This window comes from Scyliorhinus canicula, chromosome 21 (assembly GCF_902713615.1).
Source record: "Scyliorhinus canicula chromosome 21, sScyCan1.1, whole genome shotgun sequence".
Lineage (NCBI taxonomy): Eukaryota > Metazoa > Chordata > Chondrichthyes > Carcharhiniformes > Scyliorhinidae > Scyliorhinus > Scyliorhinus canicula.
Genome location: NC_052166.1, coordinates 64,434,035 through 64,459,572, shown reverse-complemented (window position 1 = coordinate 64,459,572; position 25,538 = coordinate 64,434,035). Strand labels below are relative to the sequence as shown.

The 25,538-nt window shown below is 49.3% G+C and overlaps 1 protein-coding gene across 2 annotated transcripts in view; it reads right to left on the bottom strand.

Moving 5' to 3' along the window:
* Positions 1 to 25,538, bottom strand: part of LOC119955649 (collagen alpha-1(XXVII) chain B-like) — a 605,839-nt gene that overhangs the window by 50,402 nt on the left and 529,899 nt on the right. For both annotated transcript variants that reach the window (XM_038782071.1, XM_038782070.1), the window contains exons 42-48: positions 21,025 to 21,081; positions 15,966 to 16,019; positions 11,275 to 11,328; positions 10,942 to 10,995; positions 6,812 to 6,865; positions 6,394 to 6,501; positions 3,001 to 3,108 (exon numbers count right to left, since the gene is read on the bottom strand). In XM_038782071.1, coding sequence (XP_038637999.1) covers positions 3,001 to 3,108; positions 6,394 to 6,501; positions 6,812 to 6,865; positions 10,942 to 10,995; positions 11,275 to 11,328; positions 15,966 to 16,019; positions 21,025 to 21,081 — 489 coding nt within the window. The remainder of the gene's footprint in view (positions 1 to 3,000; positions 3,109 to 6,393; positions 6,502 to 6,811; positions 6,866 to 10,941; positions 10,996 to 11,274; positions 11,329 to 15,965; positions 16,020 to 21,024; positions 21,082 to 25,538) is intronic.

Here is a 25,538-nt window from a genome sequence, read left to right as displayed (position 1 = left end):
ACCTGAAGGAGTGGTTAAGCAATGAGCCAGTTAATACAATGTGAAGTATGAATGCTGACAGGAGACTAAAACGGCTCAGCCCAAAGAAACTTGTCAATATTAAAGAGACTAAACCAATCTCATAACTTTCTAATGGGAGAGTTGTATTGACCCTGCCAACAACAGCGACCTGCATTTATATAACACCGTTAAAGTAAAATGGTTTTAACGTCTCAATTTTAAAATTTTCATCTTTGTGTTTTCAAATCCCTCCATAGCCTTCCTATCTCGAGCTTCACAATCCTCCAAATCTTGGTGTTCCTCTAATCCTGGTCTCTCTGATGCTTTATTTCCAAGTCAGGATGGTGAGTGGCTTGGAGGGGAACTTCCAAGTGGTGGTGTTCCCATGTCTCTGCTGCCCTTGTCCATTTGGATGGGTCGGGGTTCTGGGTTTTGAAGGCCCTGTCTAAGGAACCTTTGTGAGATCTGGCAATGCACCTTGTAGATGGCACACACAGCGCTGATAGAGGGTGTGAAAGTTGAAGGTGGTGATGGAGTGCCAATTAAGCGGGGCTGCTTTGTCCAGGATGGTGTCGAGCTTCTTGAGTGTTGTTGGAGCTGCACTCATCCGGGAAAGTGGAGAGTATTCCATCACACTCCTGACTTGTGCCTTGTAGATGGTGGACCGGCTTTGGGGAGTTAGGAGGTGAGTTACTTGCCACAGGAAGCCGAGTTTTGGACCTGCTCTTGTAGCCACAGCATTTATATGGCTACCTTGAAGAATGAAGAAATTCCTCCTTATTGGCAGTGGAGCCGGGAGTGCAGGAGGCGATAGAGGCCGGGGTCCTGGCCTTTGCGTCCCTAGTAGCCCGGCGGAGGATCTTGCTCCAATGGAAGGATGCGAGGCCGCCAAGCGTGGAGGCCTGGATCTCGGATATGGCAGCGTTCATTAAATTGGAGAGGGTGAAATTTGCCCTGAGGGGATCAGTACAAGGGTTTTTCAGGCGGTGGCAGCCCTTTCTGGACTTCCTGGCGGAACGGTAGGGAAATAGGCCGACAGCAGCAGCAACCGGGGGGTGGGGGGAGGGGGGGGGGAAGGATGGGGGGGGAGGGAGAACTGTGCACATGGGTTTGTGGAGGGTGCTATCTCCATCTTGTTTGTTTTTTTTCTTCTTTTTTTTTCTTTGTTGTTGTTTTTTCTTTTTGTTTGAAGTTGCTATTGAAGCTGGGGGGGGTATTGTTCATGGGGTGTTACCGCGGTTGTATGTTAATAGAGCTAAGATGTTAATATTTTGTATTTTATTTTGTAAAAATTTCAATAAAAATTATTTAAAAAAAAAAGAAATTCCTCCTCATCTCTGTCTGCAATGATCCAGTCAGGGGAAGTAACTTCTCAGAATCATTCTACCCTGTCAAGCCCCCGAAGAATCTGTTATTCAATTTGTTGTAAAATCTTTACTACCTCTTGCTAAGTGAAAGAGACTGATATTTACATAGAACTTTGTGACATCCAAAGACATTTCACAGCTACAGGTTGAGTATCCCTCATCCGGAATGCTTGGGCTGAGCATGTATCGGATTTGGGAATCCTTGGATTTCGGAATATAATGTGCATCTGCGGCGTGTTGGGAACTGTGCACGTGTGGCACGCCTTGGGACTGCGCATGTGCGGCACGTTGGGGACTGTGCATGTATAGCACATTGGGACCTGCGCATGTGCGGCACGTTGGGGACTGTGCATGTGTAGTGCATTGGGACCTGCGCATGTGCGGCACGTTGGGGACTGTGCATGTGTAGTGCATTGGGACCTGTGTATGTGCGGCGCATTTGGACCTGTGGATGTGCTGTGCATTGGGACCCACGCATGTGTAGCGCATTGCGACCTGTGGATGTGCGGTGCGTTGGGACCTGCGCATGTGCGGTGCGTTGGGACCTGCGCATGTGCAGCGTGTTGTGAACTGTGCATGTGTGGCACGTTGGGACCTGTGTATCGCACGGGATCTCGGGATGTCACGTCGGTGCTCGAAAGAAAATGCGGATTTTGGAACTTTTTGGTTTTCGGAATTTCGGATAAGGGATCCTAAACCTGGACTGGGGTGTGTTTGTAACGCCTGTTGTGATCCAAGCAAATGTTGCAATTATTATGTGCACAGCAAGGTCCAATCACCAACCCTGTTTAAACATTTCATCAATGCAGCATGTTCTGCGCTGTGGAATCAGCCGAGTTATTTCACACAGTCAGACTTGAACCAATAATCTTTCTCTTCAGAGACAGCACGGCCACTGTGCCCAGATGAGACATAAAACGGTATAAAATGTCAACGGCTTTCAAAGAAAACATCACTGATAATGTGCAGCAAATGGTTACATTCTCCCAATAGAGTGAGAATCCCCTCCCGAGTTTTTCCACTTGAATCGCGGGCCAGTTTATCGGTTCGCAATGCCGTTCTTCACCTCATTGAAGACCCCCTTCTCTTCTCTTCCCAGGTGGTCCCTCAGGGTCGAGGATGACTTGCTACCCTTCCAGTTCGATGAGTTCTGAGACGGCTGATAAATCCAACCTGTAATCTGCAGATGTTGCCACATGCTGGGCAGGCGGTCCTTCGTGTGTTGGGTAAGTGGGGGGGGGGGTTTGGAGGCTTTTTGGCGCTCTCCATCTCGACTCTGCTCATTCCCGACAAAGTTTCCCGATGTGTTTGGTGCCTTCCCAACTGAGCCTCCCCCCTATTTAGCTCAGTGGGGTAGACAGATGGTTTGCGATGCAGAACAAGGCCAGCAGCGCGGGTTCAATCCCCGTACCAGCTTACCCGAACAGGCGCTGGAATGTGGCGACGAGGGGCTTTTCACAGTAACTTCATACTTGTGACAATAAAAGGTTATTATAGGTCAGTCGCGAACCAGGGTTCCCCAGCAGTCGAGGGGCATGCTTTGACCACACCTCGAATGTGTTTCTGCTGTCAGGATGATCTAACACGTGTTAGGGTACTGAGCTGAGAGCCAGGGGGTCCTCGCACCTCTTACCTTAAAGCCAGGAGGTCCCTGAGATCCAGGTAATCCCGGGACACCAAAACGTCCACGCCCACCGGGTTTACCAAACAATCCGACACTCGCGTCGTCTCCCTGTTCTCCCTAAGGGGTGAGGGAAAGAGGCATCTTAGCAAACCTCAGGAGGTACAAACTATCGCCAGTTAATTGCAGGAACAGCTGCAGTCATTCTAGTGACAATAAAATGAGGCCAACAAATGTCATTCACAGGGAGAGAGGGTGCAGTTATTTGTGATTCATAATTCAGGGGAGGCAATGGCATCGTGTCACTGGATTGGGAATCGAGAGACCCAGAGTTGCGGTCAAAGGAACTGGGTTCGAATCTCACCACGGTAGACGGTGCAACTTGAATTCAATAAAAAATTCAATGAAAACTCTAAAGATGTTGGGCGGAATTCTCCGCTCCCGGGAAAAATCGGGAAGGACGTCGTGAACTCGGCCGAGTTTCACGACGGCCTCGGAGGCCGCTCGACGCCCCCTATTCTCCCCTCCCGGCGGGGTGAGGAGCGGCGCTCTGTAACTCTCGGCCGCGGGGGCGTCGCGCCGAGAGTGACGCGACGGCGGCGCCTATGTCATGTCAGCCGCGCATGCGCAAGTTGGCCGGCTCCAACCCGCGCATGCGCGGCTGACGTCACGACTGCTGACACCTCGAACCCGCGCATGCGCGGTGGCCGTCTTTCCCCTCAGCCGCCCCGCAAGACGTGGCGGCTTGATCTTGCGGGGCGGCGGAGGGGAAATAGTGCGTCCGATTGAGACGCCGGCCCGATGATCGGTGGGCACCGTTCACGGGCCTGTCCCCTCCCGAGCACAGTCGTGGTGCTCATTCCCCACCAGGCCCCCTACAAGCCCCAAAATGGGCAACTCACGGCGATTTCACGACGGCAGCGACTAGGTGTGGTTGCCGCCGTCGTGAAACGGTCGCGAACGGCAGGCCGCTCGGCCCATCCGGGTCGGAGAATCGCCGGTCGCCGTGAAAAACGGCAAGTGGCGATTCTTCCAAGCAGGGTGTGGGAGAATCGCGGGGGGCGCCAGGTGGTTGTGAAATTAGTCGGGGGGCCCTCTCGCGATTCTCCCACCCGGCGTGGGGAGCGGAGAATCGCGCCCGTTGATTGTCGTAAAAACCCATCTGGTTCACCAATGTCCTTTAGGGAAGGAAATCTGCCGTCCTTACCCGGTCTGGCCTACATGTGACTCCAGACCCACAGCGATGTGGTCGACTCTTAACTGACCGCAGTGAAATGGTCTAGCAAGCCGCTAAGTTCAAGGGCAATGAGGGATGGGCAGGATATGACGGTCCAGCCAGCGATGGCCACACCCCGTGAACAAACAAAAAAAATGAAGCCCTCTAAGAGGTCCCCTTTTCTCTAGATTATCATTACCAAATCCAGTCTTCACAAATCTCTTCTGCACCCACTCCTGGGCCTGGAGATCTTTTCCATAGCATGATTAAAACCTCAGCAACCAATCTGCTTCTTATTTGGACAGCTTTTTAATGATATACCCTTTCATATAGCCAGGAGAACAGGTAGCCATGTTTTCGGAAAGGGAGTACTGCAGGTTGAAAATCCCTTATCCAAAACCTTTGGGACCGAGTGTGCATTGGATTTCGGAATTCATCGGATATCGGAATATACTGTGCAGGTGCGGCGTGCATTGGGAACTGCGCATGTGCGGAACATTGGGAACTGCGCATGTGCACTGCACCTTGAGAGTTGCTCATGGAACATAGAACATAGTGCAAAAGGAGGCCATTCGGCCCATCGAGTCTGCACCGACCCACTTAAGCCCTCACTTCCACCCTATCCCCGTAACCCAATAACCCCTCCTAACCTTTTTGGTCACTAAGGGCAATTTAGCATGGCCAATCCACCTAAACCTGCACGTCTTTGGACTGTGGGAGGAAACTGGAGCACCCGGAGGAAACCCACGCAGACAGGGGGAGAGCATGCAGACTCCACACAGACAGTGACTCAGCGGGGAATTGAACCTGGGACCCTGGCGTTGTGAAGCCACAGTGCAAACCACTGTGCCACAATGCTGCCCACATTCATGTATGGAATGTTGGGACCTACGCATGTCCAGCATGCATTGGGGACTGCGCATGTGTGGAATGTTGGGAACTGTATATGTGCGCCGTGCCTTGGGAACTGCGCATGTGTGGAATGTTGGGACCTGCGCATGTCCGGCATGCATTGGGGACTGCGCATGTGTGGAATGTTGGGAACTGCGCATGTGTGGAATATTGGGAACTACGTTTGTGCACCGTGCCTGGAGAACTGCGCATGTGCGGAATGTTGGGAACTGCACATGTGCAGCATGTTGGGAACAGCGCATGTGCGGAATCTTGGGAACTGCGCATGTGCAGCATGTTGGGAACTGCGCATGTGCAGCATGTTGGGAACTGCGCATGTGCAGCATGTTGGGAACTGCGCATGTGCGGAATCTTGGGAACTGCGCATGTGCGGACGCTAAAAAAAGTGGGATTTTGGAATCTTTTGTTTTTCGGAATTTCGGATTCGGGATGCTCAACCTGTGGTTATGGTGAAGATGCCTTAATACTGGGATCGCATGTTGTATTTTTCAGTTCATGCCACTTTGACACAAAGATGTATCATGTGTGAGAAGAGTCTCCACATGCTGTTTAGCATTCTGTCTTTGTGTATTATTTTATTTGTAAACAAATCCAGCGGCTGTTTACATCCTGCACATGTCCCAGTCATCAGTTAACCACAAAGAAGGACAAGGGCAGCAGACACATGGGAACAGCACTGCCTGCAACATCCCCTCCAAGCCACACACCGCCCTGACTTGGAAATACATCGGCCGTTCCTTCACTGTCACTGGGTCAAAGTCCTGGAACTCCCTCTCCGACAGCACGGTGGGTGTACCTACACCGGACGGAGCGGTTCACGTGGGTGGCCCACCACCACCTTCCCAAGGGAAATTAGGGATGGGCAATAAATGTTGGCCCGGCCGGCGATGGCCACAACTCATGAACAAATGTTAAAAAAAATTAGGGTTAACCGTTTGATCCACATTAAATCAACCGAAATACAGAGAAGACTACGGTTCCTGGACCACTGTTTACGGACAGTGACATTGGCAGGGTTATAATTACTGGATTATTGGGAACTGCACTTTAAATTGGGGAAAGAAATTAATTAATGAACAGCAATGCATCAAATTGCAATGATTTGAGGCAAGACTGTGTATTTGGCTGTTTAGTATGGAAAGGACACCATACGTGTGGTATTTTTATTTCTACTCTTGTGCAACATTACTGCGGGGCACTTCGATTCAGTTAGCGAGGATTACTTAGATGAGGCCCACACAGTTGTCTTTCTCCCATTACCAGGAGCAAAATCTGACCTGGATTCCTGGTTTGCCATTGATTCCGGGAAGTCCGTCCAACCCCGGAGCCCCCTCTTGACCTTGTCGACCGACAACACCTCTGGGACCCGGGGGCCCGATGGGACCCTGTGCAGCAAGCACAAAAAAATGGCATCAGTTAAACTTTACAATGTTCTGAATTGCAACAGTGTTGGAATGCATTGTGCGTAATATTCATCTTTGTTCCGGTCGACCATACAATATGGTCCAGCGGGATATTATGGTCCTGCCAAAATAAAAGGCAATTTAAATGACCCACCACGTCCGACTGGGGGATGGGGTGAAGAGGGGGGGGGGGGCATTCCGCGTCGGGGACCGAAAGACTCGGCCGTGCTGCAGTTGCTGTATTGATGAATGAATGTATTGATGCAGATTTACATTTACAGTCAACACTTACCGGTGGACCTGGGCTGCCTTGCATCCCGTGGGAACCGGTTTTGCCTTGTCGCCCCTAAACCAAAAAAAGGAAGGGGTTAAAGGAAGGAGAGGCTTGCGTTTGTATAGCACCTTTTCTAATTCTGTCCTGATGAGTGCGAGACTAAAAACTTTGACAGCATGGCTCTTTTTTCAGCAACACTCAAGCTTGGTACTACCGAAGGACTAATCGGAATACTCCAGACATAGGCATCAAATGGAAAATGTGAACTTGGAAATTGTGGCCAACTGATTTAAACTCCAGAGTGAGAACGCATTCAAGATCTACATTTTCTAATAGACAGAAGTTCAGGGGAGTCGTGCTGAACCTTTATAAAATCTCTGGTACGGTCACAACTAGAGTACTGCGTTCAATTGTGGTCACCATAGTTTAAGAAGGATTTGGGGGTCCTTGAGAAGGTGCAGAGGAAATTTACCCGAATGGTCCCCGGGGTGAGGGGTTTTAGCAACAAGGTGCGGTTGAGAATCCGGGGATGTTGTCTTTGGAGCGAAGGAGATTGAGGTTTAGATAAAGGAGACAAAGAAAAGCTGTTCCCATTAGCTGATGGTACAAGAATTTGGGGAACAAAGAACAAAGAAAAGTACAGCACAGGAACAGGCCCTTCGGCCCTCCAAGCCCGTGCCGACCATGCTGCCCGTCTAAACTAAAATCTTCTACACTTCCGGGGTCCGTATCCCTCTATTTCCATCCTATGCATGTATTTGTCAAGATGCCCCTTAAATGTCACTATCGTCCCTGCTTCCACCACCTCCTCCGGCAGCGAGTTCCAGGCACCCACTACCCTCTGTGTAAAAAAACTTGCCTCGTACATCTCCTCTAAACCTTGCCCCTCGCACCTTAAACCTATGCCCCCTGGTAATTGACCCCTCCACCCTTGGGAAAAAGTCTCTGACCATCTGGGTACACAGATTGAAATCTTTGGGCAGGAGATGCAGGTGGGAATAGGGGGAAGAATGTCTTTAAGCAGCGAGCAGCGATGACCTGGAACTCGCTGCCCACGAGGACGGGGAGTGGAAGCAGAGAGAAAGAAAGATTTCAAAAGCAAATTGGGTGGAGGGCCGTATTCCTGCAGGACTATTGGTATGGAGCGGGAGAATGGGACTGACTGGATTGAACTGTTGAGAGCTGGCATGGAGTTGGTGGGCCAAATGGCCACATCCTGTGCTGTAATTGATGTGTTGTGTCGGGTGGGTCTGGATGGGCTGCGCTTGATGCAGTGTAGCGAGAGACAGGCTTCCAACACTCGATGAGATGCAATACGATTTTATTAAACAGCTAACTATTTACATATCTGACTGTGGGTTGACACTATACTGACTTTTTTTTCTTTAAAAATTTTTTTTTTAGATTACCCAATTATTTTTTCCAATTAAGGGCCAATTTAGCGTGGTCAATCCACCTACTCTGCACATTTTTGGGTTGTGGGGGTGAAACCCACGCAGACACGGGGAGAATGTGCAAACTCCACACGGACAGTGACCCAGAGCCGGGATCGAACCTGGGACCTCAGCGCAGTGAGGCAGCTGTGCTAACCACTAGGCCACCATGCTGCCCTCCACTATGCTGACTTGACTGGAGACCTGAGGCTAGCCTGACCAGACTACCACATGGTGTGTGCCTTGACTAATGTTCACGAGCTCTGACTATCCCAGGGGCTGGATCCCGAGAGAGCGGGAAAGCTGGTGCCCTCTGGCTTTATAGTGGCCGTGTCCTGGCTGGTGATTGGCTGCTGTGTTCTGTGTGTTTACTGGTCATCCTGTGTGTCAATCACTGGCTGTCTCCACTCCATCATATACAGGGATGTAGATTACGACAGTAATAACTCTGTAAATGCTGCAGGATGCTGCAGTAGGAGATTGCACACACAGCGTGGTAAGGCACTTTGCCCACCTGGGGCGACATTCCCTGGTCTCCGACATCGTGTTCGGCCATCGGCCGGAAAATCCCCGTTTGCTACAAAATCGGGGGTGTCGCCGCTTTCGCGATGCTCCGCCCCTTTCAAAGCGCCGTACTCTAGGAGTACGCCGCACGTCATATTGACGGTCTGAGGACGGTACCTGAGGTCCATTCCCCGCCCGATTCTCCGCCCCTTCCCGGCCGCGTTCCCGACGGCCTGGATCTCTCACGCTATTTTCTTTCGTGAACTGGGCATTGGGGCTGCGGACGCAGCTCAGCGCCACCACAGTCGGGGGAGAGCCGATCCCGCGGGCAGGGGGGGGTGCTTTGGCAGGGGGCACTGGTGGGGGATGGTCCGGGGGGTGGCAAGCCTGACCAAAGGAGGGGCAGTATTTGGCAGGCCGGGTCCACGAGCGGCCGGCGCCATGTTGCACGGTGCGGCCGCTGCAGGCCGCCGCTATGCGCATGCGCGGCCACGGACCCGGCAATTCTCCAGGGTCAGATCGGCAGCTGGAGCCAAATCGGAGAACCTTCCTCCAACCTCTCTGCCTCCCAAATGTCTCAGATCAAGGAGAGAATCACTTCAAAATAATAAACAAAAGAGGGAAGGATAACCTCAAGCCTTGATTCAGTGGAGTTTGGATGCCACACAAACTAAAATTTAATGTGCAACAGGATTATTGTTCCCCCCCCCAGACAGGAATTCTTTCCACTGATAAACTGGGAATGTTTCTGCCAAGCCGACATGATGCGTTTTGCTTTGGCTCTGCCCCATGTCTTATCCATGACTTATCGTTCAATAAACTGCTGACTGTTGTTGCAATGACCTTACACAATATTACTCCAATGCCAATCGCCGTCTGACCTGCCAAACATACCCCCTTTGGTCATGTCTATTGGAATGCCATTCGCAGTATTCTGTAGCAAAGGAAAAGCTGATTGCTTCTTCTGTAAAAGCTTCGCTCTTGTCAGCTGACCCCTTCTCTCATGTCAGCTGACCCCTTCTATCATGTCAGCTGACCCCTTCTATCATGTCAGCTGACCCCTTCTCTCATGTCAGCTGACCCCTTCTCTCATGTCAGCTGACCCCTTCTCTCATGTCAGCTGACCCCTTCTATCATGTCAGCTGACCCCTTCTCTCATGTCGGTATCACGTCATGTGACATGGGGCTGGATTTTGCGGAAGCAACACCGCCCACGCCAAATTGCCGCCTTCGGGACCTGCGCCGTGCGCAGCTGTAACGCCATTGGCTCATCATCAGCGATGATCACCCGCGATGCTCCCCTTTCGATGGGCGGAGTTCCCGATGGTGCGGGCCACGTGTGGTCCCAGCGGTCTGCGGACAGTGCCCAGCGCCGCTTACACTCGGACGGGATCCGTGCCGCTGACCAGGGGGCTTCTGCTAGGGCTGGAGGGAGGGGGGGGGGGGGGGAGTGGTGGGGGGGGCGGCCAGGAGGTGGGCTGTGGGGTTGGGGGGTGGGCGAGTATTCGGTCCAGCATGGCCGGCGCCATGTTTTCCGGCACGACCGGTGGGGGCGTAGCCGTGCGCAGCTGCAGCTTGTCAGCCCTGCGCACGTGCGGCCCGGGACCTGCAGATTCCCCAGCCGTTTTCCACGGGTGTTCCACACGGTGCCGGCGCTCGCTCCTCCCCGTTACCGGAATCGGTGAGGGTTTCGCGTCGATTTTCCCGTCGTGGAACACCGCGGATTCTCCGTTGGTCCTGGCACTTTGCCTCAGAAACGGAGGACCCTGCCCTATATCTCGGACGGTGCAGCACTCCTTCAATACTGCACTGAAGTGTCAACCTGGATCCCTGGGGCGTTGGGTGTGTGGGCGGGCCCTACTCAATGCCTAATCTCTGAAAAACTTTGAAAGAAAAATGGGTGAAAACTTGCCAGTCATATCAGCCAAGGAGGTGGAGCGGCGTTACCAGAATTGTTACCAGAAGGGCAAACGTGGGAATTAATTAAAGCTATTAGAGAATGGAATGCTTTGTCACAAGTGGTTATTGAGGCCGCACGTAAGAAACCACTTGAATGTTGACATGAAAAGGCTGAGCATGAATCTATATTGGGCCGAAGCAGAGAAACAAGAACAAGTGCAATATTCCAAATCTCTCCCTTTTGGAAGTTCATTTTCAGGATTAGGAGATGTACGAAACAACAGGGCAGAAGGTTGGTCGGCCGTCACCTACCTCTTGACCCTTGGAACCCTTGGCACCGGGTTTACCTGGGCGTCCAGGGTTACCCTAGAAGTTCAAAACAAACAATTAAAGGAAATATCCGTAAGGCTGCATCCAGCGCGAGTCAGCATTTTTACGACATGAAATGTGGAGTCAATTACCGTAACGCTTCCCATCCAGACAGATTCTCCTCCCACTGCACAATCGCAGGAGTAATTCAAAACTTGTGGTTTGCACAGCAGGATGAAGAAATGCCAATTTTCTAATAAAATGGGTTTTTCTTTAAGATCAGGGAACGTTTACGTCACGCTCGTGGACTTTTATGAAGTTTTAATCTGCACTTACTGGTAAACCTTGCTGGCCATGTTTTCCTCTCCCGCCGTCCAGTCCTTGCTGACCCTGTAATTGAACATATGCCTGTGAATGCTAACGTGCCAAATCTTACTGAGTTTGCAATACATTGGGCGTTTTAAATTCTAACCCCCAAATAGCACCATGCCTGTTTATCGTGCACTGCCTACTGTGCTCGTTATAGCACCGTGCCTATTTATCGTGCACTGCCTACTGTGCTCGTTATAGCGCCATGCCTGTTTATCGTGCACTGCCTACTGTGCCGTTATAGCACCGTGCCTATTTATCGTGCACTGCCTACTGTGCTCGTTATAGCGCCATGCCTGTTTATCGTGCACTGCCTACTGTGCCGTTATAGCACCGTGCCTATTTATCGTGCACTGCCTACTGTGCTCGTTATAGCGCCATGCCTGTTTATCGTGCACTGCCTACTGTGCTCGTTATAGCGCCATGCCTGTTTATCGTGCACTGCCTACTGTGCTCATTATAGCGCCATGCCTGTTTATCGTGCACTGCCTACTGTGCTCGTTATAGCGCCATGCCTGTTTATCGTGCACTGCCTACTGTGCTCGTTATAGCGCCATGCCTGTTTATCGTGCACTGCCTACTGTGCTCGTTATAGCGCCATGCCTGTTTATCGTGCACTGCTTACTGTGCTCGTTAAACTCAGGCATAAATTTAAAAAAAAATTGAGATGGTACAGCGTAGTTTCTCTAATTGCGTGGCCTCTTGCAATAATCCTTCGGTTCTCAGTGACTGCTAACTAAATCAGGGGCATTGATGCATCTATTGCTTTGAGGCAGTAAGCTGCGATTGGCCCGTAGTGCTTGCCCCAGGTTTGCTCTCTCTCATAACCCCGATAAGTGGCCAACTCTTGCACATGCCGACCCAACATCGACAAATTGTGTTCGGAGGAGATCACAGGTTTAGGGGAGGGCCAGGTGGCAGAGGGCTTTGAAAACAGGGATGAGGAATTTTAAAATGGAGGGGTTGCCTCTCCAGGACCAAGTGCAGGTCACCTGACACGGAGGTGGGAGGGTGAGCGGGGCCTGGGGCGAGTCAGGGTGCGGGCTGTTGAGCTTTGGACTAGCTTATGTTTTCAGAGAGAGAGGGGTTGGGGGGGGGGGGGGGGGGGGGGGGAGGCGGGACCTCAGCCAAAGGGAGCATTGGAATAGCCCGGACACAACAAAGGAAAACGGGTGAGGGTTTCAGCAGTGGATGAGCTGAGGTACGGGAAGAGTGGTCTGAAAGCTGCAGCTGGAGATATCGAGAATGAATTGAAACTGGACATTTGGAGGAGAGCAGGAGGGGGAATGTTTAAACAGTTGCACACATGAAGGTTGCAGATGCATCTGTGGACATCCCGCACAGAGAACATAATTGCCACTTCAACTATCTAAAAGGTTATCTGTGACACACAGGGGAGATTCTCTGCCGTCTGCTGCCGGTAGCTGTGTTCCCAATGTGGTAGGGAATCTCGTGTCGGGCAGCAAACGGGATCTGTGTCCGGCAATGCTCCGGTCTCCTGAGAGCATCGTCATCGAGGTTCATACCCTGCGCTAATGGGGGGGGGGATGAGGATCATTTCAACCCATTTGCATCCTATTATCGAGCTGGACACTGGAATTTCTATGTTCCCGTGATTCCATGACCCTCTTGGCCAGGATTCACTTGAGCGTGCATCGCACAAGTACTTGCCAACACGGCCCTGACATTGTGCACCTATCGGTGGGCCAACGGGGTAATTACTTAACGTAGGTGCCCTCAAAATCCATTGGAGGACCCCCTCCCCACACAACACAAAAAACAACTAGCTATGATTGAGAGATCTTAACCACATTAAAAGTAGTTAAGTGCTTTCTGCTGGGAAAAAGAGATAGAAAGATACTTGACATGCTTTCAAGTATGAAAGGAAATAAAAATAAACAATCCAGACACCTGGCTGCCTGGAAGCTATTACCCTGTCAATTACAGCCTACTAAAAGTTATTTCTCTTTGAAAAGGTACAGAAGCTTTGCATATCAAAGGATTTGAGGGAGTTTAAAGCCTTTTGATGTGGCTTTATATGAAATAACAGCTGCTGCTTTCTACACCTCTGTCTGAGGCAGCAAGTTTAAGAGACAGATGAGTGAAAAAGCAGTGATTTTTCAATGCCTCTGCCTGGACGACTCTTTAGATTCCAGGCAGGGGTGACTGATGGGGGTGAGGGGGGGTTCTGACACGGGGATGTCTCTGATAAGGGGGAGTCTGATGGGGAGGGTCTGATGAAGGTCTCTGGTGGGTGTCTCTGGTGGGGGGGGGGGTCAGTGGGGGGGGATGCTGGTCACTTTCATGGGTGCATGCTGCGGGGGTGGGGAGGGTGGTGTTCCATCAATTATTGTGGGGGGAGGGAGGATGCCCCTACTTGTTAGCAGAATGGGTGGAGGGGGGCGCAGAGCAGCAGAATTTGAATTGTGGGAGGGGGGGGGGGGGGGGCAGGTGCCGGATCTCAGTATCGGGCTGCCTGCTCAAAATGCCGGCCTGATAGCGGGATTCGGAACGGAATTTCTCGCGTCCCTCCCCATGCACAAAGTTTCATGGCAAGAGAGCGGGCATTGCACCTGGGCGCAAAGATATTCAGTGTGGTGGGAGTACACACCCTCCCAGATGGAGAATCCGGCCCATACACTCATTTCGAGATTGCTATTTTATCGATTCACTATGTGCCTTGTGGTCGAGTCCCTATTCACTGCCAGTTTCCCCAATCATCAAACCCCGAGGTTCCGTCCATGTGACTGCATTAGCTCATTTATCCATTTATCAGAGCACGGTGGCACAGCGGTTAGCACAGTTGCTTCACAGCGCCAGGGTCCTGGGGGTCGATTCCCGGCTTGGGTCACTGTCTGTGCGGAGTCTGCACGTTCTCCCCGTGTCTGCGTGGGTTTCCTCCGGGTGCTCCGGTTTCCTCCCACAAGTCCCGGAAGACGTGCTTGTTAGGTGAATTGGACATACTGAATTCTCCCTCTGTGTACCCGAACAGGCGGCGGAATGTGGCGACTAGGGGCTTTTCACAGTAACTTTATTGCAGTGTTAATGTAAGCCTACTTGTGACAATAATAAAGATTATTATTATAAAGGATTTGTCTCTAAAATTGTGTCAACCAGCAGAATGTAGCCAGGCGGCTAAGTTCAAACACCCGAATAGTGTTACGTCTGTTTATTATGCACTGCCTACTGCTCTCATTAAATGCACAGGTAACTTTAAAATAAAACTGAGATAGGAAATCAATTTAATGCAGGTGTCTCCTGACAGACTGCGAGGAGTCAGCACGACTGACTCAAGCACAGATCCCCGGGTTAATTCAGCAGTCGGCTTACCTATTCTTCCACACGGCCTTCAATGTATTGCTAGCTTTCTCTCTCCCATTTTAATCATTTCAGCATGAACAGCCAGGCCTGCAGCTGCCAAGACCTAAAGCTCTGCAACTCCCTCCTTCAACATCTCCCTCCCCCACCTCCATTAAGGCCCTTCTTGAAGCTTACCTCTTTGACCAAGTCTATGGCCAGCTATCCAAATATCTCCTTCTGTGGTTGGGTAACAAATTCTGTTTGATAACCCCATTGTTCCACATTAAATACAAGTTGTTGCTGTCTGCCCCTGACTTTGCCATCAGCATTTTCACAGCCAAATGCAAAGCTCTTATCAACCCACCGTGGCCCTTATAAGCGAAAGTAACCTCTGTGATCAACATCCTTTGCTCTATCGCCCGTGAATTGATGAGTGTAGAATTTTGCAACTCAGTAATTAGGGAGCTCAGGGACAAATTCTGCCCCTGTAAAAGCTTCACTGGCTATTTAACTGTAAAAGCTTCACTGGCTATTTAACTGTACAAGCTTCACTGGCTATTTAACTGTAAAAGCTTCACTGGCTATTTAACTGTAAAAGCTTCACTGGCTATTTAACTGTAAAAGCTTCACTGGCTATTTAACTGTAAAAGCTTCACTGGCTATTTAACTGTAAAAGCTTCACTGGCTATTTAACTGTAAAAGCTTCACTGGCTATTTAACTGTAAAAGCTTCGCTGGCTATTTAACTGTAGAAGCTTCACTGGCTATTTAACTGTAAAAGCTTCGCTGGCTATTTAACTGTAAAAGCTTCGCTGGCTATTTAACTGTAGAAGCTTCACTGGCTATTTAACTGTAAAAGCTTCGCTGGCTATTTAACTGTAAAAGCTTCGCTGGCTATTTAACTGTAAAAGCTTCACTGGCTATTTAACTGTAAAAGCTTCACTGGCTATTTAACTGTAAAAGCTTCACTGGCTATTTAACTGTAAAAGTTTCACTGGCTATTTAACTGTAAAAGCTTCACTGGCTATTTAACTGTAAAAGTTTCACTGGCTATTTAACTGTAAAAGCTTCACTGGCTATTTAACTGTAAAAGCTTCACTGGCTATTTAACTGTAAAAGCTTCACTGGCTATTTAACTGTAAAAGCTTCATTGGCTATTTCACTGTAAAAGCTTTACTGGCTATTTAACTGTAAAAGCTTCACTGGCTATTTAACTGTAAAAGCTTCACTGGCTATTTAAGTCATGGAAAACTGTGCCTTGAGTGACAGCCGTTTGCTGGCGCAAGATGCAGGTAGGAGTGGCCACTTGAACAGGAGGGTGGGACAGGACGATACTGAGAGGAATGGTTGATAACGTACAATATAACCAGGGTCTCCAGGCTCGCCTCTGTCTCCTCGATCCCCAACAGGGCCCTGCAAAAATAAGACAAGCGGACTTTTGGTTAGTTGAGTTTTCGTTCTCCTCTTTCACAACTAGCAATATGCTCAGGAACCGAGAAGAATGTGAGGTGATGCATTTTGAAACACAGGAGCTTGACAGGGTAGATGCTGAGGAATTGTTCCCCCTGGCTGGTGAATCTAAAACACGGATCACAGTCCCAGAACACAGATTTCCTGTTTAGAACTGAGAATAGGGGAAATTTCTTCATTCCGAGGGATGGAACTATTTGAAATTGCTACCCGGGGATGTTCAGTTTTTTAGATTCCAGGCAGATGTTAATAGATTTTTGGGTACTGAGGGATTAAGGATACGGGAATAGTGTTGGAGAGGAACGTTGAGGCAGATGGCCCACCTTGAATGATGGAGCAGGCTCGAAGGGTCAAATGGCCTATCCCAGCTCTTGTTCCTTGAGTCTGAAAATCCGTATTGATGCGCGGAGTTTGGAATTTCATGTTGTTTTTTAAAATAAATTTAGGAGTATCCAATTCTAATTTTTCTAATTAAGGGCCAATTTAGCCTGACCAATCCACCTACCATACATATTTTGGGGGTGGGGGTGAGGCCCACGCAGACATGGGGAGGATGTGCAAACTCTACACGGACAGTGACCCAGAGCCGGGATCGAACCCGGGTCCTCAGCGCCGTGAGGCAGCAGGGCTAACCACTGCGTCACTGTGCCGCCCAAGATTTTTTTGTTTTAACTTTACTTCTGTCGGGGTGTCAGTTCTGGATTGGTTGGTGGCACTCATGTCTCTGAGCCAGAAGATTCTGAGTTCAATTCCACTCCAGGACTTGAGCACAAAGGGCTAGGCCGGGGCTCCGGGGCAGTGCTGAGGGAGTGCTGCCCTGCCTTTCCAGTGGGCGTGGAGAGGATGTTTCCACTTGTAGGAATAACTAGAACCAGAGGACACAATCTCAGACTAAAGGGACGATCCTTTAAAACAGAGATGAGGAGGGATTTCTTCAGCCAGAGGGGGGGTGAATCTGTGGAACTCTTTGCCGCAGAAGGCTGTGGAGGCCAATTCACTGTCTCTAAGACATAGATAGGTTCTGGATTAATAAGGGGATCAGGGGTTATGGGGAGAAGGCAGGAGAATGGGGATGAGAAAAATATCAGCCATGATTGAATAGCAGAGCAGACTCGATGGGCCGAGTGGCCTAATTCTGCTCCTATGTCTTATGGTCTGAAGGTCAATATTTATCCCTCAATGAACATCCTAAAAACAGATTATCTGATCATTTTCAAATTTGCTGTTTGGTGGATGTTGCTGTGCCCAAATTGGCTGCCACGTTTCCAACATAACAACAGCGGCACACTTCAAAGGTACTTCAGTAACCATTTATTGCTTTGAGACATCAAAGTATAAATGCGAGTCTTTTTCCCCCCGCTGCGTGTGGAATCTTACTGTGCGCAAATGGGCTGCTGTGTTTTCCGCCTCCCAACAGTGATTGCTCCCCATTGGCTGGAAAGCACGTTGAGCCCAGTGGATTGTGAAAGGTGCTACCTAAATGCAAGTCTTTATATGTCCTGCTTCTTGCTATGTTTTCCGACGGTCAGTTTGCAGACATTGCAGTGAATGTCTATTCCGCTAACGGCTGGGGTCCTGATCCAGAGTGGCTGAGTACATAGATAACTGTCAAGTCCAGCACAAGATGGCAAGAGTTAAGTACATTATTCATAGTTTGCGATTAATGAGAACCTTGGCTAGAAGTCATCTAAAGCGCATCTGTTGAGAGTTGGACGTGCGCTGGCCCCGGGCGTTCTGGTAACAATTTCACAATTGGAAAGTGAGCTGCCTCTGTGATTCACCGCTGATGTTACCCAACAGGCTGAATGCAGCTCGGATTAGTTTGCATCAATTCACTGAATGAAGATCAGATTTAGGGCATGACTTTGGGGATATGACCGGCGATATACAGAAGCTAGCAGAAGGGTCTAGATTCCTCTCAATCCTCGTGGAGATGATGCCCAATCTAGTCTCGGTCAACTTTGCCACTTCAGTTATTAAAGGTTTGATCATATAACTGTACATGTGCCAATCAAGTGCTGCACCACGGGGGGCCGGGGGGGGGGGGGGGGGGGGGGGGGGGGGGGGGGGGGAGATAAGGCCCTCCTGCATTTGGTACGCTCCCGGCTGAGATAGACATTGTAACCCACGTTCCTTCAGTGCACTTCCACTATACCCCCTGCAGGAGTACCGAGGAAGACTTGTGCATATTCCGGCTGTCATCTGCACCTCCCAAGCAACAGCCCAGTCAGCGTGGGTTTCCTCTGGGTGCTCCGGTTTTCTCCCACTGTCCAAAGATGGGCAGGTTAGGTGGATTGGCCATGATAAATTGCCCAAAAAGGGTTAGGTGGGGTTACTGCTTTAGTGTAGTGTAGGCTTAAGTAGGATGCTCTTTCCAGGGGCCGGTGCAGACTCGATGGGCCGAATGGAATGTAAGGGCGTGGAATGCCCTGCCTGCAACAGTAGTGGACTCGCCAACATTAAGGGCATTTAAATGGTCATTGGATAAACACATGGATAAGGGAATAGTGTAGATGGGCTTAGATTGGTTTCACAGGTCAGCGCAACATCGAGGGCCGAAGGGCCTGTACTGCGCTGTAATGTTCTATGTTCTGCATTGTAAATTCTGTGAAAATCGTTTCAGATTTGTTTGGCTGTTTAAATTGGCTTTAGATCTGTTCTGAATCTCAGAAGTTTCACTGACACAGAAACAAAGGCAATCCTACTTTAATATTTGATGGATATCATTCTTTAACCTCTTTTTGAAAACACTGGATTGGCAGCACCTGAAGGTTAATATCGGCAATTTTTTTATTAATCGGGGTGTTTTTGGTCAGGAATTTATGCCAAATTGTATGCTTTCTTCTTACAATAAATTTGTGTTTACTTCAAACTTTAAATTTGTCTCGTTTAGACTTCCGCATCAAAGACTGACCGACCTGAGTCCTGTTCCTTTATGGTGTGGGAGTATTCATTGTGGAACTTCAGTGGACTCATATAATCGTCAGGAAAATTACAAACTAGATAACACCCGTTGTAAGTAATTGTGCCAGGAATAATTGTGCCAGAAATAATTGTGCCAGGCCAATTCTTTGTCACTCAAGTGGATAGAGCCGTGAATAAGGCCTATAGTGTGTTTGCGTTTATTAACAGTGGGCTTGAGTTTAAGAGCCGCGGGGTTATGCTGCAACTATACATGACCCTGGTGAGACCACATTTGGAGTATTGTGTGCAGTTCTGGTCACCTCACTACAGGAGGGATGTGGAAGCATTGGAAAGGGTGCAAAGGAGATTTACCAGGATGCTGCCTGGATTGGAGGGTAGGTCTTATGAGGAAAGGTTGAGAGAGTTAAGGCTTTTCTCTTTGGAGCGGAGGAGGGTGAGAGGCGACTTATTAGAGGTGTATAAGATGATGAGGGGGATAGATAGAGTGGACGTTCAGAGACTATTTCCTCGGGTGGATGTAGCTGTTACAAGGGGGCATAACTATAAGGTTCAAGGTGGGAGATATAGGAGGGATGTCCGAGGTAGGTTCTTTACTCAGAGAGTGGTTAGGGTGTGGAATGGACTGCCTGCTGTGATAGTGGAGTCGGACACTTTAGGAACTTTCAAGCGGTTATTGGATAGGCACGTGGAGCACACCAGAATGACGGGGCGTGGGATAGCTTGATCTCGGTTTCGGACAAGTCTCGGCAGAACATCGAGGGCCGAAGGGCCTGTTCTGTGCTGTACTGTTCTATATTCTATGAATAAGGCTGGTTTCATTCTCTTAGCTGAGGTTTGAGTGGGACTCAGCAAGCAAAGGATGTGACTGTATTGCAGAGGGGGCAGAAGAGATTCGCCAGGATGCTGTCAGTGGGCTGGAGTGTTTCTGCTATCAAGAGAGGCTGGTTAGGCTGGGGGCTGTTTTCCTTCGGACAGACCAGGCTGCGGTGGGGGGGGGGGGGAATGATTCGAAGTGTATGAGATTATGAAGGGGAGGGTATGATCGGTGTATGAGATTATGAGGGGCGTAAGGTATGGTCGATAGGAAGGAACTTTCCCCCTTAGCAGAGGGGTCAATAACCAGGAAGCTTAGATTTAAAGTAAGGAGCAGGAAGTTTAGAGGGGATTTGAGGAAAGGGCGGTGGAGGCGGGAACCCTCACAACATTGAGGAAGCATTTAGATGAGCGATTGAAATGTCACAGCGTGCAAGGATATGGACAAAGTGGCTGGAAAATGGGATTAGACTAGAAAGGTGCCTGATAGCCAGAGCAGACACCAAGGGCCTCTTTCCAGTCTGTAAAATCTCTATGGCTTTATGACTCGAAAATCCATTTACGTGTCTTTGAGTCTGACTCCCTCTAGCTGGAGTTGAAGGGAATTAATCAGAAGGTAATTAATTGGGGGGGGGGGGGGGGGGGGGGTTCCTGCCCCAGGATTGCTGATCCCAGGACTCAATTGCCCCATTCTTCGCCACTGAATTCCATGGGCATTTCCAAAAAGATGTCCATGGGCCCTCACCGGCAGCTCAGCCAGCAGCCGACACTCCTATCACCTCCAATAAACACTGGCCATGAGCCCAGTTTCTCTCCCCACAGATGCTGCCCGAGCGGCTGAGTATTTCCAGCATTTTCTGTTTTTAATCGCAGATTTCCAGTGTTTTGCTTACGTAGGAAAAATTGCAGGAAGACAGAGATAGGGTAGCAGGGTGGGGAGATAAGGGGCAGATGCAATTCAATGCAAAGGAACGGAAAGTAACATACTTTGGAAATAATACAAATGTTAAATGCAACGATGGATCAGATGGGTCTGGTGTGTAGATACATAAGTTATTAAAGAAGATAGCAATGTAGATAAGGCCATGAAAAAGGATGATCACCGCCTTGTTTTGAGAGTCATTGAATGTAAAATTAAAGGGAGAATATTGAACGCGTTTAATTAATTATATTTAACAAAGATTTTTTTTTTTTTCAAAATGACACTTACCCTGTCTCCGGTTGGACCAGCAGGACCTTCGACCTTCCCATCATCCCCTTGTTCACCCTGGGACAGAAGACTAATTTGATTAGTAACATACCCAATATTCTGTGGAAAAAGAATGGCACTACTCCTGGTCGTGGTAATTTCCACAAAAATTTATTTATGGCGGCACATTTCACAGAAATGATCTTTAAATGGAAGCAGAAAGCTAAAATGTTTCTGTCCCCAGCCAGGTCACTGTATAGCGTCTACAAAAACTGAGAGAGATCAGGATAAGAGGTAACATTACTGAGTGCGGAGATAGGTGTGAGCTACTTAAAGATGGTCAACGTGAACTTGTTAAAGGTATGTTCTGCTTGATTCAGTTGGGTGAAGAGATCATTGGGTGGACAGGCTAAGGGAATATAGTTGAAGATTATTTGGGCATTCAATAAGCATTTGAAAGAGTGCCAGATTAGAGAGCTGTGAAGATTGAAGCCAATGGTTTTAAAATAAAGGGCCCGATTTAACGCACAAAAAACAGAGTGCCGTTTTGAGCTGGGTTTTTTTCAGGCCTTGGTCAGGAATGCCGCCCCAGTCCTTTGACTCCCCCTCAGGGATTCCATCGTCTCCGGACCCCCCCCCCCCCCCCCCCCCCAACCTACATCTTAGGGGGTCCTTAAGCCTCACCTCTTAGGCGCAATGCGCCCCGAGCCCGATCGCTAACACCGGCACCCTTGACACTGCCGGCCTGGCACTCTGGCAGTGCCCCGGCACCCTGGCAGTACCACCCAGGCACCGGGTGGCACTGCCAAGGTGCCCGGGTGACATCAGGAGTGCCAGGGTCCCACCCTGCCCAGTGGCAGGAGAATCAGGTGCTAACATATTCAAATGAGCATCATGGCTCACTGAAATATTTTACACTGGCTCTCACCCTCGCTGGGCGAGATCCAGATTGCAACGGCTCGCGAGACCGCGTTAGAGATGAGGCCACTCGATCGTGCCCAAGGTGATGCCGTGGATAGAGGGTGTCGGGGCCTGAGATATTTGACTTGAGGACTCCAGACGCAGCAGCGCAGTACTGAAGGAGTGCTGTAGACACTGACTCTGCATCATCACAACTTAGAGAAGACATTGCCCCGAATCCTCAAAGCCTGTCATAGAACATTACAGCGCAGTACAGGCCCTCCGACCCTCGATGTTGCGCTGACCTGTGAAACCCCTCTAAAGTCGCTCTACACTATTCCCTTATCGTCCATATGTCTATCCAATGACCATTTGAATGCGTTTAGTGTTGGCGAGTCCACTACTGTTGCAGGCAGGGCATTCCACGCCCTTACTACTCTCTGAGTAAAGAACCTACCTCTGACATCTGTCCTATATCTATCTCCCCTCAATTTAAAGCTATGTCCCCTCGTGCTCGACATCACCATCCGAGGAAAAAGGCTCTCAATGTCCACCCTATCTAATCCTCTGATCATCTTGTATGCCTCAATTAAGCCACCTCTTAACCTTCTTCTCTCTAATGAAAACAGCCTCAAGTCTTTCAGCCTTTCCTCATAAGATCTTCCCTCCATACCAGGCAACATCCTGGTAAATCTCCTCTGCACCCTTTCCAAAGCTTCCACATCCTCCCTATAATGCGGCGACCAGAACTGCACGAAATACTCCAAATGCGGCCGCACCAGAGTTTTGTACAACTGCAACGTGACCTCATGGCTCCGAAACCCAATTCCTCGACCAATAAAAGCTAACACACCGTACACCTTCTTAACAACCCTCTCAACCTGTGTGGCAACTTTCAGGGATCTATGGACATGGACACCAAGATCTCTCTGCTCGTCCACACTACCAAGAATCTTACCATTAGCCCAGTACTCCTGTTATTCCTTCCAAAATGAATCACCTCACACGTTTCTGCATTACACTCCATTTGCCACCTGTCAGCCCAGCTCTGCAGCTTATCTATGTCCCTCTGTAACTTGTAACATCCTTCTGCACTGTCCACAACTCCACCGACTTTAGTGTCATCTGCAAATTTACTCACCCATCCTTCTACGCCCTCCTCCAGGTCATTTATAAAAATGACAAACAGCAGCGGCCCCAAAACAGATCCTTGTGGTACACCACTAGTAACTGGACACCAGTCAGAACATTTCCTATCAACCACCACCCTTTGTCTTCTTTCAGCTAGCCAATTTCTGATCCAAACTGCTAAATCACCCTGAATCCCATGCCTCTGTATTTCTGCAATAGCCTACCATGGGGAACCTTATCAAATGCTTTACTGAAATCCAAATACACCACATCAACTGCTTTACCCTCATCCACCTGTTTGGTCACCTTCTTGAAGAACTCAATGAGGTTTGTGAGGCACGACCTACCCTTCACAAAACCATGTTGACTATCTCTAATCAAATTATTCCTTTCCAGATGATTATACATCCTATCTCTTATAAACCTTTCCAAGACTTTTCCCACAACAGAAGTAAGGCTCACTGGTCTATAGTTACCGGGGTTATCTCTACTCCCCTTCTTGAACAAGGGGACAACATTTGCTATCCTCCAGTCTTCTGGCACTATTCCTGTAGACAAAGATGACTTAAAGATAACCACCATCTATAAGGCGTAAATCAAGAGTGTGATGGACGACAATCCCATTCCCCTGGATGAGTGCAGCTCCGACAAAACTCGAGGTGCTCGACACCATCCAGGACAAAGGAGCCCCGCTTGATTGGCATCCCCTCCACCACCTTCAACATTCACTCCCCCCACCACTGACGTACAGTGGCAGCCGTGTGTACCGTCTACAAGATGCACTGCAGCAAATCACCAATGTTTCTTAACCGGCTCCTTCCAAACTTCCATCACCTCGAAGGACAAGGGCAGCAGGCACAGGGGAACACTGCTATCTGCAGGTTCCCCTGAAGCCACTCACCATCCTACTTGGAAATATATCGGCCATTCCTTAACTGTGGCTGGGCCTCCCGCCCTAACAGCACTGTGGGTGTACATACATCTCCGAGACTGCAGCAGTTCAAGAAGATAAGTCGCCGCCACCTTCAGAAGGGCAGCTGGGGCTGGGCAATAAGTGCTGGCCAAGCCAGCGTTGCCCGCACCCCATGAATGAATAAAAATCAAAATCAACTTGCGGGGCTAAGGGGAAAGGACTGGGGAATGCCGCTAATTGGGTGGCCCTTTCAAAGAGCTAGCACAGGCCCCGTGGGCCGAATGGCCTCCTTCTGTGGTGCATCATTCTGCGATCCTACTAGTCTTTTCAAAAAGAAACACGTGGTGGCAAACGAGCCTCCGGGTTTTACTGAAAAGACGGCGCTGGTCCTCGTGAGTCAGAACTCCAGACAGTTCTGAAGCAATTTTCTTTCCTAATCTCCCCGGTGAAATGGGATCTCTCTCTCCGGCTCGTGTGCAGACAGCAATTTAATTCTGACTGTCAGGATTTGGCAGTTGCTCCCACCTTCAGGATTGTTAGAGAATCATGGGGACTTTGTTTCCCCTGGGTTGAATCCAGCTGGATCGGAGTCTGTTTTTAATCGTAGATAATGTAGAGGTGAGTCAGCAATGAACCGCAGGACTGAGTTCCTTTCCGCCAAGTCTGGAGAACTCATTCAGTTTTAAAACAAGGAAACTCCAAACAGCAGAACAATTGGAAAACGGCAGTAATTATACCCAAAGCTAGTTTGTTTAAGGGATAGATTTTTTCCATTTCCTTTCCTTCTGATGAACCCAATAACTTCTTTAAAGAAGGACAATTGCTATATTTGGTAACTCCCAGCTGGCTGCTCCTGTCTCCCATTTCATTGTTGAATTTGATCAAAAACTGCCGACAAAATGAATGTTACTTGAAGCCAAAAGCAAATCATTGGCTTTCCAAATGTGATAACGGCCTTCGTCATCCACTTCTGTAATATGATTCTATTTTCTGGAAGGGGAATGAACAGGCTCATATCAAGGGGCAGCACGGTAGCATTGTGGATAGCACAATCGCTTCACAGCTCCAGGGTCCCAGGTTCGATTCCCGGCTTGGGTCACTGTCTGTGCGGAGTCTGCACGTCCTCCCCGTGTCTGCGTGGGTTTCCTCCGGGTGCTCCGGTTTCCTCCCACAGTCCAAAGATGTGCAGGTTAGGTGGATTGGCCGTGCTAAATTGCCCTTAGTGTCCAAAATTGCCCTTAGTGTTGGGTGGGGTTACTGGGTTATGGGGACAGGGTGGAGGTGTTGACCTTGGGTAGGGTGCTCTTTCCAGACTCGATGGGCCGAATGGCCTCCTTGTGCACTGTAAATTCTATGATAATCTATGATATCATGGCTCCTGACAGGACTGCAGGTGTGTCTCAGTGCATTTTCATGTTTTCATGGTGATATCGGTCTGTTTAAATTAAACGCTTCTGCAAATTGATTGTAGCCCAGGACAAAAGCCATGGTGGTTGCAGCTGTACTCTGTGGTGTTCTTTGTGTTGCTTAATTCAGGACGGTTGGCGCACAAAGACCATAAAATAGCTCGAACTTAAACAAAGCTATAAAT